Source organism: Balaenoptera acutorostrata, chromosome 15 (genome assembly GCF_949987535.1).
Source record: "Balaenoptera acutorostrata chromosome 15, mBalAcu1.1, whole genome shotgun sequence".
NCBI classification, from domain to species: Eukaryota; Metazoa; Chordata; class Mammalia; order Artiodactyla; family Balaenopteridae; genus Balaenoptera; species Balaenoptera acutorostrata.
Genome location: NC_080078.1, coordinates 36,647,365 through 36,661,198, shown reverse-complemented (window position 1 = coordinate 36,661,198; position 13,834 = coordinate 36,647,365). Strand labels below are relative to the sequence as shown.

Here is a 13,834-nt window from a genome sequence, read left to right as displayed (position 1 = left end):
ATCAATTCTTCTAATTACAATATTCCTTCATTGACACAAGTCAGCATGTACTTGGGGATATTTTACTTATTCTTAAAGGGCTGAGTATTTCATTTTTGTGGTACTTTTATTAGTGTATATATGAATTACTTGATTCACAGAATTATACAATCCAGTTATTAATCACACAATTGGACTAAAGAATTAAATTGACAAGGGATAGAAAAATAAATTGAATATGTAGAATTTCTGTCATTTTGGTTTATATATCTTACAGACGGGTATGGTTTGTTGTGCAATTGAATAAAGTAAACTTGAGTTGCACAGTAAGTGTCCAACAGTGCTGGAAACTGTTTCAGTGGGAAGCCTTTTTGCCTTTGGGGGGACAGTCACACAGTAGACTTCCCAGAGTGGCAGGAATCACAGCAGAGTCAGGAGAAAAGAAAGACCACAAAACGCTGGCAGTCCTAGGCAGCTATGGTGGCTGGCAGGTTTTTAGGTATCTCGAGCATGTAAATGAGCTGACCATCCAATCTGTGGATTTGCTTTTGCTTTTTTCTCACCACATTCTGGCCATTTGCCTACTCAAAAGTAACTCCATCAGAGGATAAGCATCAGGGAGGAAATGGTGAACTCAGTGAGGGAATGAACAAACTAACTCATGCCTGTCCATGCTGGAGCTGTGAGCAAGAGTCCAACCTCCAGAGAGGAAGGAGATACAGGTACTCGTTGGGGTCTCACCACCTGGGTTCTGTTACCTCTGCAACTTAAAGGACAGAGGTTTCAGTGGAAGATCAACTAAATGCTACAGACGGGGTATACACACAAGACTCATTTTTGCTACTGCCAGTTAGTTCTGTGACTTGGGTTACCTGGTTTCTTAGGTGTAACTGAAAATTTACAATCTTCCCAAATGGAAGGTGACAGCCACTAGGAAAAAGCAAGTGTTTTAGAAGAAGAGATAGAGCAAGGTCGAGAGAGACCACTGCACTGCAGTGGGGGCTACAGCATCACAGTCTCAAGCAGAGGGAAGGATGTGCAAGTGGCGCTGGGATTCAGCTACAACAGCTACATTGTAAAATATGAATGTGGGTATAAGTAATATGAAAAATACACTACAGAAAAGTCACAGTGGGTGGCAGTGGTGCTTCCCTTTTAATCACGGATGAGAACAAAACAACAATTCAGAGTCACCCCCGAGAGAAATGACAGGATGGTACTTACGTCTGGGGTTGTGAAGGGTCGTCACCCAGGGTAACATTCTCCCCCTGGATCTCTGTGAAACACTTCTCACAGAAATGATACCTGTCAGCAAGAAGGCCATACTTGGGTGAACTGGTCCATCATAACACACAGCCACCCAAGCAACGAAGCCACCAATCAGAGCAGGGCAGATCATCACGACGAAGGGGGGGCGTTGTTGGTTGATTGATGGGTCAGTGAGGACAATGAAAGGAACAGGGGCAGGTGGGGAAGGGCAGGATTAGAGAACAGGGGAGGGAACAAATAGCACAGACATAAAGGTAAGACGCAAACACCAAGACAACACAGAGCAGAAAGCCAAGGCAAAGCATTGATTAGCATTCGGTCTCATTGCACACATCCCAGGCCATCATCACTAACAACGGGTTCGTCCAGCTCCAAGATGCAAATGTTTTCAAGGAGTTGTTAATACTAGAATTGCAAGGAGCCTAATTTTAGGAGTTTGGATTTTGTTATTACTTAGAGAAAACCAGATATAACTAAAGGTTTTGAGATGGAAAAAATTTACTTTGAACAAAACAGTCTGACAAAAGGCCTTAAAAAAGCAATTTAAACTGAAATAGCTTTTTTTCAAAATGGAAAATTTATGCTTGACAGCAATTCATAGATTTTATTTCCGGTATTAAGCCAGATCTTTAAAGGTATGAAAATGTTGAGCACTCAGAACTGGTTTTAATTTTCTCCTGTTATTTTTCACATGTTAATCACTCAGTTAATTGGGTTACAATAGAAATGAAACCAAATCCATATTCTAGACAAACATTTAACAGAAATGCAATCGGGGTCAAAGACTTTCCAGCCATTTATCAGTAAGAATATACAGAGAAAAACTGTGATATATTGTATAAACAATACAATATATGTAAATCCATGAACAGTCTTAAAATTCAATTCTAAGCTTCAATTTAAACTTTTTGGTATTGGGACCAATCATTCATCAATCTGAGATACTCAGTGATTTCTCTAACTTGGGGACAATCCAAGTTAAGCAAATTTAGAGACTTAATCTTTAAAGCACAATCTGCATTTGAGAAATTATCCATCACCGCAATTTCTTAGAGTATAGAGCCTGGGCTCAAGCTATCAAATAAGAACAGTTAAAATAAAAACTATTAAATGTTTGGAAAGGACACAAATGAGAAATCAACAAAAATGCAGGCTGATGCTGCATAAACAAGATGGGCACAAAGGAATACTGTAGAAGTAAACAAGCTGAATGAGGTGAATTACACAAGCAAAAGGGATGAGTATAAGGTACGACGGCAGCACAATAAAATGCGGTTTTAGTGCTCAAAACTACGTCTACAAGATGCCAAGAGGATTAGTGTTAAAGACACTGTGACGAGACTTGGAGCGCCACACTGAACCACATGGGCAGAAGGAGATGCGGCAGCTTGCAGCTACACACAGACACAGACACACACGCAAACACACATGCGCGCACAGCTACAAACAACTGAGATTCAGGCCACTGCCTGGCCAGTTTGTCTTCATTACCACTAAAATAGGTCCCCACAAGTTCTAATTCTAATCTTAATTAAACACATTGAGCATTCTGTCTGCTATATTTCACTGACTAAACACACATAGTGAATTAAAAGTATAAAACTTTAGAGCATGCACACATCTCAAGATTATTCAATTTTTCAGATTTGTTGATGAGGAACATGACAGATTCACTTTGTGCAGCAACTGGATTAATAAGAGTTTCTTGCTGGGACCAGTTTATTTAGAATTAATTCAATCAACAAAGTCTGCCAAGATTAAAAACTGACCAGGAACAAACAGGTTAACACTGCTGTTTTTAAAAATACTTATCTCTTTCTCTGAATGAATTACAGTAATATTCTGGCTATTCACTATTTTGTAAATATTTTTATGGAGGCTTGAAATCATGTAGTAAAGGGAATTTCCATGTGTAGAAGGGCATGATCATCACTGGCAAGAAAGAATTACACTATAGAAACTATAAACCAATTAAGCAGCAATCAGAACAATATGCAAAAAAAAAGATACCCCTTCAACGCCAAACTGCTTCCTTTTAAAAAATGAATGAAAGTGTTCCAATTTATTATGATCACACTCAGCCACTGTGGGCTAGCTCAAAGAGGACTACGGAACACACTGTGAAATTAAATTGCCATGGTAATTACATGTGAGTCTAAACGGTTTTAAAATCCTGGACAAACTAAACGCTTAGCTTTTATTCAAGCAGAACATCAAGCCTAGCAACATCTGGGGAACAAGAATCATAAACCCATCATTTTCCACTGGAGGAAACTGGCCCAGAGTGAAGCACTGATGGCTGAATGGCAGCCCCTGGGGTGGCTGCGGAAACCTACGCCCTCTGTGTATAACTAACTTCCATTCCCAAGAACCTCAGGGTCAGAAACTGGGAGGGACAGAGTGTCTGTCCCAGAGCAAGGCCAGAGATGTCAGAGAATCAAACCTGTTCAGGTGTGAGGGGAAAGGGAGGGGCCCTGGCCTCCCTTTAGCTCCCTTCTGATATGATGACAGCCCACCCATCTAGTCAAGTAGGCTAAAACCACTCTGGCAATCAGTGGATGACAGATGTTGATGTCAGACTTGCCCCTATCTTATACCTAGTCCAAACTTTATTCATCCTGGAAATACATAATGGTTCAGAGATTCACTTTTCAACCATAAGAGCCTAGATGACCTTCTGCCTTACGAGAAGGAAGCAGTTTGATGAATATGGAATTATAAAGGAGAAACACTTCACATAATCTGATGATGATGTACATCTGGGTACCTAAAGTTAGCACAATGTAACTGCAGAGTTCTTCTGTAAGGGTAATTTAATGTATGGAATAAATTTTCAAATGCAGATTGTTGTAAGTACCATATCAGTATATATAAATAACTGGGATAATAGATATTATCTATTCTTATCTATCGATAATAAACTGTTAAAATTATAGAAGTTTTCCCAACATGACTTACTTTCAAAATTTCCAAGTGTGGAAACAAGTGAAAATGTAACCATATACTAGCTTATCTATTAGTTTCACTTGTTTAAACGGTCTGTAGAATTTCCTATTCTAAGTGCCCAGTTTAGGACTATAAGTACCAAAACAATTATTCAAAAGAACACCATGGTGTTCATTAACAGTCAAGGTTGAGAATGAAAATGTAAGTGGTTGAAATGTCCATCGCAGAATTAGACCACTGCTTTCACAGACTCACAACATGGTATCTCTTCCAGTTCTGTATTCCAGGAAGCACACCTTGTGAGATTCAGCTGAGGAGCAGTATATGCTCACACTCTTAAAATGTATTATGTGTAAAAGAGAACTCCTTTATTTACGTTTCTACTCTTAAGGAAAACAGATTACTTTTGTGCAATAAAAATTAAGTCCTATACAGAAGTAATATTGGACACTTCAGAACTTTCAAAACAATCCTTTGTTTGCACCCCATCAACAAGCTCCTCTGAGGAGGCAGTAGTGCACGCTGATGCCATCCATTCTATCGAACTTGAATTGCTCTCAAGTGAAATATGGCCAAAATCTATGCAAATCAGCCGAGGCAGGGTCCAAAGGACCCAGGAACAGTGAAAAGCAACAATGAAAAGGCCCCCAAACTTAAGAGATGGTGGCAAGCAATCTGCTGTCTGCTCTTCCTTCTAGACCCAAACTGTGATGGGCACTTAGCAGTGGGGGCATTTTTCAGGGTATAGTTAATTTTAACCTGTTCTCTTAAAATTTCATAGCTGTATTTTGCACCTAACAGTTTCCAAAGCATTGTCTCATTGTAGACTGACAACTAAGGGTGTCAGGAAAGGTGTTACTATGCCCATGTCATGGACAAGGTTAAGCTTGATACATTACAGAATGTGCAAAAGGTCATGGGGCTAAAACTGTAAATGGAGGGGCCAGAGCCTCCAGAACAACACTTGTCACTATAGGAGAGATTCCATTTGGGCCACAGTATCATTTCAAACTTTTAGTTTTAAAATGCTTCTATCAATAGAAGAGCATGCTAAGGCAGAAAATGAATTCCAAATGTTAAAATATTTTCAGCAGGACAGCTGTGCCGGCTGCACTTCCAGTAGAGGTGCCTGTCCAGGGACACCCATCTTTCCCCTCAAACCAGCATTTCACTACGATAAGTGAGCTGGACAAGACTTAGAAATCTTATCTTAAGATATTTTTAGGTCAACAGTTCTTTTTTTTTTTAAAATAGAATTTTGATGGGAGTCGTTAATTACCTTGAATATGTTTTTTTAAAATTTTATTTTTTTTTTAATTTTAATTTTTTTGGTTGCACTGCATGGCTTGCAGGATTTTAGTTCCCCAACCAGGGATTGAACCCAGGCCATCGCAGTGAAAGTGCTGAGTCCTAACCACTGGACCGCCAGGGAATTCCCTAGATATTTTTTAAAAATTAAAATAAGTTTAAAAAACATAATCGGAAGAAAAGTAACTGCAAAATTCCAAATTATTCAGGCCTCTGCATGTACCTTTGAAAAAATAAAAAAGCCCTGTACTTATCTTCTTCAAAGTATTAGAACATATGTAATTACTATAAGCAAACAAGATAAAAATAATCAAAACATCAAACCCTAAAGCTGACATTTAATACTGGAACCTAAAAACAAAGAACAGGCATGAAGCCTCATCTTGGTCACATAAAGAATTTAGTTGCCAATTCATAGAATGGAGGCAATGTAATTGAATTTGACAAAGAATTACAACCTATGTTTCAAGGCAGGATGCCCTCATGCTATGGCAACATGTAGTCATTTAAAGCAATGGATACAAAGTAGCTTAATTTTCAAAACAACCCCCCAAACCAGGAAGCTGTAATTAGGTAAGGGAATCAACAACAAAAATTATTTTCATTCTTCCTCTACTTAAGATAGGAGATCTATTCTATAGCCATCTCCACATTTCAAGAGAATAGCAAATACTTCAAAAGCATACCTACTAACCCCAAAAAGGCCACCTCATGAAGGGAGTCATTCTTAAACTCAATGAAAACACCAATCTCATTCTTACTGTGCTACCGATTAAAAAGAAAAAGTCTATGGTTTAAAATTTTTAAATGAATTAGAGCAAACACAAGTCTTTCCATCAGACTGTCCAGGCCAAATTAGCTAGGTAAATATTTACACACAGATTGGTAAAATACAATGTTTCAAATTTATTATCTTAAAAAAGGCAGTCAACCTTTGTTAGAGTTACTCTCCACTTCAGACTCTTTCTCATATGGTTACATTTTGGCTTAACACATGTACCTGATCCAACTAGTGCAGCAAGCAGTTTGGAGCTTAAAATTTTATACTATACAAGCATGCTTTTAAGTTAAGAGACCATGGGCCTATCTGAGTGACTGAGAAACAATGACATTTCGGCCCTTTTCACTGCAACTTCAGGAAAGAAATAATGAAATGTACCCAAGCTACAATCAGACAAGCATGCCTCGTCCTAAGACCTTCTTTTTCTCCCATGATTCAAGAAACCGCTCAAGGCTTACCTATTCTGATAGCTGTAGTAGGCGGCATCGCGAGGAATTGTACACAGCTGCTTCCCGTAGCAGCACAAAGTCTGTGGGGAAAACTCATACTGCAAAAACAAAGGAGAAAATACTAAAAATATATCCCATTTACTGTCATGCAATGCTCTGCCCAATATGGAGTTAGATTTAGCTAGTAAATTATTTGTTAGTATACTGGATAGTCTTCTAACGATTCTCACATCTATTTAAAGACATTTCTGGATACAATAGGACAGAATTAGTGTCTGAGAGACTTTTTTTTTTTTAAAAATAAATTTATTTATTTATTTATTTATGGCTGCCTTGGGTTTTTCGTTGCTGCATGCGGGCTTTTTCTCTGGTTGCGGCGAGTGGGGCCTACTCTTCATTGAGGTGCGCGGGCTTCTCACTGCAGTGGCTTCTCTTGTTATGGAGCACGGGCTCTAGGCGCGCAGGCTTCAGTAGTTGTAGCACGCGGGCTCAGTAGTTGTGGTGCACGGGCATAATTGCTCTGCGGCATGTGGGAATCTTCCCAGATCAGGGCTCGAACCCGTGTCCCCTGCACTGGCAGGCGGATTCTTAACTGCTGCGCCACCAGGGAAGACCCTAGTGTCTGAGAGACATTTATTACAGATAGATGAATGGACACACTGGGGCAGCCAGGAATGCTTAATCCAAGGCCTTCCCCCATAAGCACCTCTAGCTTCAGATAATCAACTGTTTTACAAGAGACCAGACTCCATCGGGGTCCTTCTCAGTACACAGGTGTGGCCAAAATATTGAGTCTATTATGTCATCATAATACCCTTTTTGGCTGGATTAACAAGGGTAGTTCATTTTCCAGAAAAACTTTCAACTGTACCTTGCGTCCACAGCAATATCCAAGGGATTGCATGACAGGGTCAATTTCTTGCTCAAAGACCTCTGCGAGCTTACTGCAGAACTTATAGACCCGGGATGTCTTCCGATTGTAGAGCCAGGCATTGTTGAACATGAGCCAGACGTCATCCACATACTGCCAGGGTTCCTGGTACTGCCCTGTATCCAGCTTCCGCTTGATGGTGGAAAGGTCCATGGGATTCTTCACAATGTCAAAATAATCCTGAAAGACAGAACGGTCTCAGTCTAGCAGATCCCCCAAATTCCAAATGCCCATCTTATCTGGCAGCTTTATCTTAAAATAAAATTGAAGAAAGTACCAGTATAACTTCCATTTCTAATAGTGAAAAATGGGACTTGAAAAGAAAACAACTTCTGATCTTCCTCTGATTTTATTATCTAATATTATAATTAATATTTTCAAGTGTGATCAAATTACTTCAAAAGCAAAGTTAAAGAAAAAATAATATTAAAAAACTTATTTAATAAAACATGTCTTATAATGTCAGATTTTAAAAATAAGATTTTGATCTACCGAATTAAAATGGTGAACATATTTATCAGACAATATTTTTTTCTAGAGATTCCATTCTTGGTCCTAGCAACCAAAATGAAATTCCAAGACAAACACAAACACAAAAGCAAAAATAGTAATACTGCTAAACAGAATCTGTTGGGTCACCATGGCCTTTGCAAGAGCACCCAGGGTTTCAAAGTGAGAGGCCCATGTGTTTTATAAGTGATGTTCACCAATTATTTAAATCCATTCCTGTAGACACAGTCTTACCCAAATATAAAGCAAGGCTACAGAGGCGGTGTGCTCCCCCCATCTCACTGCAACCCTTCCATGGACCCTGGGGCTTATACGGAACAAGGGGGGAAACACACATTTCAGTCAGTAAGACAAAGGTGTATTATTGTTTTGACAGAAAATATTTTTTTATATTAGGGAAAAAAATCTTATTTTTCCCAATTTTAAAAGATAAAATGAGTACCATGGATACCCATGAATTACAGGGGTAAAGTTATAATGTTTTTATGATATCAACTTACTGGAATTCCTAGGAGCTGGGGATCTACAGGCTGCCGAAAAGGTAGGGACTCTGGATCCTGTCGATACAGCGCTTCTAGGGTTGGCATCAGAGCCTGGCGCAACTCTTCCGGCTTAAAGACTGCAGTTAAAAAGCACAGGAAACGACACTATTGACAAGGCACCCAGACTCTTCCTCCGTCACTTTTCAAATGGAAGCCTGGCTACTTCTGAGAAGGCCCAAATCATTTCCCTCCCAGCCGTGAAGCTTCCAGGAGTCCATGGACATTCTAAAGCTACGATTCAGGGATTCTGAAAACACAGTCACACTAGAGTTTTTAAAAACTGCACCCATATCATGAGGCAAAAATACCACACTGAGAAGTTTGCTTGTTCAACAAAAAGATTTCCAATGCCAAAACTTGGTTGGAACAGAAAAAATGAAGCTAACTTTCTAGTCTGCCTCATTGATCAAATGGGTGGGTATAGAGCCATTTTCACAGGAAGGGGCCTTTCCTCCCCTGAGGAAACTTTTGTGTCCTTGGCTGAAGTAAACTCAAACCACCTGAGAGGAACGGTTTTGTATTACAACCTCACAAATAAATGTATACAGTAAGAGAGCTACAAAAATAAGTAGCTCTCTTATTTTCCCCAGAAGTTCTGTACTGTGTACTGTCCCCTTGCACATGTACTAGTGCCCATGTCTCCAACCTCTTGGCCCACCCATTTCCTATGATGCCTTCTGTTGCCACCAATGTAAGAACAAGCATTGGCTGCCAAATACATTCAGGACAGTCACTCATACAAACCCCTCATGAGTTCTAAGGACATGGGAAACATGCCTGTGAAGGTGACACTGAGTGTCACGCACCCCCTCGCTCACATACGCTCCTGCCCACAGAAAAATGATCAGAGGCAAACACTGCAAAGAGGTTCTGATGACTTAGGTTCTAAGTGATGTGAGGTTTCCACTTTGTGGTTTTTTGAATTTTGAAAAACTTTCTACAACAGATACGTAACAAACTGTAATTTATAAATCAGACTAAAATACCATAAAAACCTAAAGTTCCCGTTGGGAAGTGGTATGCATTGAGTGTATCGAGAGATGAAAACACTGGCTGAGAAGTTTCCAGAAACTTTATTGACATCAGAGCCAGGGAATACCCAGGTATCCTGACTGACCTCCTGAGGAAACGGCCTCCTGCTCTCCAGGACACATGGCGGTCAGCAAGCATGAGAGACACCCAGTGTAGACACTCCCATGCAGGTGCAAAGGCCTGGTCTAGGGAACAGATGTGCCCTGTGGAGCCTTGTGAAACACACACAAATCCTGCCTTCAGCTAACCTCTTTTCTTCCAGTCTGTTTTTACAGAGATGAAGCAGCGTTTGGTTTTCTTTGAATAACTCTTTATAAGAAGACAATTCGTTAGTTAATCAATAGCTTTTTTATTCTTCTAGACCAGGGGTCGCAAACCACGACCCACAGGCCAAATCTGGCCAGCTGCCTGCCTTTGTATGGGCCTGGGAGCTAACAATGGTTTTTAAGGTTTTTAAACTTTAGGGAAAAAAAGAATACTATTTCATGATACGTGAATTACACAAGATCACTTTTTAGTCTGACAAAATAAAGCTTTATTAGAACACAACCATCCTTGTTGTGCAGGTGTCCATGGCTGCTTTCGCACCACAAGGCAGGGCTCAGCAGCTGCAACAGAAACCTTATGACACACAAAGCCTAAAAGATGCACTACCTGGTGGCCCTAGACAGTCTTCTGAGGCCCTTCTCCAGACCATCTCGTCTCCCAGTGCTGATCAAAACTAACATGGCCTTACATGTATCTCACTTTGGATGACCGTTCATTCATTCACTGAACATTTAATACCTATGCCAAGGAGAAGTCACTTTCAAACTCCTGTCTTTAACAACCACACTGATGTAGTAAGACTCCAAATGAGTGGAAGTAGCAGTCAGAAGCTGTATTTGAAACAAGTTCTCTACCACTGATTAGTGTGGTGCGCTATGAGCAAGTCACTCCACTTCTCTGGCTCAAAACCTTCTCAGGACAATCAGGTGGGGACCACATCAGCAGTCCCCAAAGCATGGCCCACGGATACCTTAGGGACCCTCATGCAGTCTAATATGGTAGCCAGCAGCCATATGTGGCTACTTGAATCGAAATGAATTAATATTAAATAAAATTAAAAATTCACTTTCTCAGGCACACTTGTCACATGTCAAGTACTTAGGAGCCACATGTGGCTGGTGACTGCCATAACAAGAGAGTGCAGATATACAACATCTCCATCACTGCAGAAAGTGCAGATATACAACATTTCCATCTAGCACTGCCCTAGGCCTTTCCTAGGGGTCTGTGAAATCCATTTCCATGATCTAAAACAATTTTCATGATAACTCTAAGTTGTCATTTGCCTTTTGCACTGTGTGCTGACATTCACACGGACGGGGCAAAAACAACAGTGAATCAAATCACTAGCACTGCAGCATGACCAGGCCGCAGCTCCAAACTCGACTTCGTGGTCGCCCCGTTCTTTGCTGCTGTTGTGCATACACAGGAAAAAACGTCACCTGCACTTATGAGTGTCCTTGATGAACGAGTCAAAATTCTTACTTTTATTAAATCTCAGCCCTTGGCTACACGTCTTTTATTCTGTACGACAAACTGGGAAGCTGTCATAAAGCACTTCTGCTGCATGCAGTGGTTGTCTTGAGAGAAAGCACTTGTGTGAGTGTTGAGAGCTGAAGTAACTGCTTTTTTTCATGAAACACACAAAACTAGAAAGAATGGCTGATAGACAAGCTACAGTTACTCAGATCTGGGTATGTGACAGACATTTGCTCAAAAATGAACAAAGTAGGCCAGTTACAGTTACTTCCAGGACAACTGACGCTATGTGTTACCAATGATAAAATTTTGACTTACATCAAAAATTAGAATTTTGAAAAACCTGTATCATGCCACATGAGCTTGACAGCTTGTCCAAGTTTACACGACTTTCTGAAGAGACTCATAGTGATATTAATAAATGTGATTTTTAAAAATATCACATAATGAAGCATGCCAACATTTGGAAGATGAGCATAACTCAGTGAGCCAAATTCCCAGATGACCAAAGGATAGTGTTACCAAAAAAATCATGCAATGGCAAAAGATCCATTCAAAGTACAAGACGGACGATGGATGCTAACGCCACAGAGTATGAGAAATTCAGGGCTATGAATTCAGATTTCCCACTGCAACTAGCCTTTAAGAAACTTCTACTTGTTGAGTTTTGGTGTAGTATCAAAAAAGAATATTCACAATGTCCTGAAAAGACTACTAAAATACTCTTCTCTTTATTAACTACTAATCTGAGTGGGTCTGGATTCTCTTCATGTACTTCAACCAAACAACAGAACACAACAGCAAAGGCAGAGGCAGATATGAGAATCCAGCTGCGTTCACTTAACTCTCCGAGTAACAAAATTGTAAAACACAATGTCATCATTCCAATTATTTCTGTTTTGGAAGTTATTTTTCATTAAAATGTGTTATTTATGGGTGCCATGTAACAGATTTATTTTTAAATAAATATTAAAAAAGACATCTAATAGAGTAAATAGTGATAGATGATCCATACAAACAAAAACTTCTCTGGGTTCCTCAACTTTTAGGAGTATAAAGAGGTCTGAGACCAAAAACTTAAGGCCTGCTGTCCTCTATGATCTCCAGGGTCTCTTCCAGCAGCATAACTATACAGTATCAGCCTTCCTAACACTTTTCTGCCATCTTTCCTAACTGGATCACCTGCAGCCCTGAACTACCTGAGCCCCGTCTCACATTTCTAACGGTCACCTGACAATTTGCTGACACCCTTACCTCCGTACTTTGGACACATCTCAAATAGATTCTATCCAACTTCCACCGTGAGCCTGGCTCATCCCGCTTATTTCAGAACCCAAAGTATCTTCACTAACCTGCCACCCTCCCTATTCCTGCTGCACTGGTCACTGGGTTCTACTCTCCCACCCCCTGACTTTGGGCACTTAGTTTCCTATCTGTATCAGCAGAAACCTACAAACTTCAGTGCATAGGGTTGCCATAGTGATAATTTCCCTAACATCAAGCTTCTGGTCATCTTCCTGCTGGAGTCCATCAGTGGTTGTCCACGGCATGCCGAGTAAAGCCAGCACCACCCCAGACAGGCGGCTCATGGGCTGCCCCTCAGAGCCCTGGTCGCTTCTCGTTCCTACCACAGACCCCTGTGGGCTCACACCCTGGAGTTCAGCTCACTGCCACCATTTCTAAAACTTGTGGAATGGCAGGCAAGAAGGATAAAAGAAGGGATGGAATTCCTTTTCTGCTTTAGCTTTTAATCCACAGAATGCAATCCCAACACAATGGAACAGCAGCACCATCCAGTAAGTTTACGAGAACATGACCTACTTTTTTTGCGAGGCTGAGAAGGAGAAGTGGACTGAGAGGCTGTCCCGTTGGTGCTACTCTCTTCTTCCTCTTTAGCTTCAACTTTCACTTCAGGTTTCTTTTCATCCACTTCCATTGGTTCCGACTTCTGCTCTGTTGTGTCTGTTTCTTCTTTAACTTGAGAAGATCCTTGTAAGTCCTCCTCCATCATCTTGAGAAAAACAAAATTACAGACAATGATATATGAATATGAAAGACCTTTATTCTAACTCAGTCTTATTGGAAGGCTCTTAAAAATCTCTATGGGCTTGTTAAAACCTTTCCCAAGTCAGAGCTGCACTGATCATTCCTTTTCTCTCCCACAAGAAGGGGTGGAGTGCCTGTTGAGTCACTTCAGTACAGCACCAGTGCATTACAGTCCTAAAAATTTAAAAATTTTTACATGCTAGAGTGCTTAAAAAACTTGTATACACAATGTATACACCATTAACTGCTCAATAGTTTTACATATATTTCTAGTTTGGAACAAGAAGTGCCTCGAAAATTGTGGGAAGGATCAGAAATTCAACTGCTCAGAGGGCCAGGCAGGTGAAGCTAATGACAGCAGCAGGAGCTGTGGTGTGAGGCCGCGGGGAGCAGTGGACACTCTGGCAAACTAGAGAGCTCACGACCCATCTAAGAGCCACAGCTGGTGCTCCCACCTAGACTGCTGCCCCACAGGAACGCAAGCACAGTGCTGGCAGAGCTTCTCATTTTTCAA

At 40.5% G+C, this 13,834-nt stretch overlaps 1 protein-coding gene across 2 annotated transcripts in view; it reads right to left on the bottom strand.

Annotated features, from left to right (window-relative positions):
- Positions 1 to 13,834, bottom strand: part of CREBBP (CREB binding protein) — a 130,584-nt gene that overhangs the window by 19,445 nt on the left and 97,305 nt on the right. For both annotated transcript variants that reach the window (XM_007181543.2, XM_007181546.2), the window contains 5 exons: positions 13,096 to 13,285; positions 8,674 to 8,792; positions 7,604 to 7,843; positions 6,742 to 6,830; positions 1,204 to 1,284 (listed from right to left, as the gene is read on the bottom strand). In XM_007181543.2, coding sequence (XP_007181605.2) covers positions 1,204 to 1,284; positions 6,742 to 6,830; positions 7,604 to 7,843; positions 8,674 to 8,792; positions 13,096 to 13,285 — 719 coding nt within the window. The remainder of the gene's footprint in view (positions 1 to 1,203; positions 1,285 to 6,741; positions 6,831 to 7,603; positions 7,844 to 8,673; positions 8,793 to 13,095; positions 13,286 to 13,834) is intronic.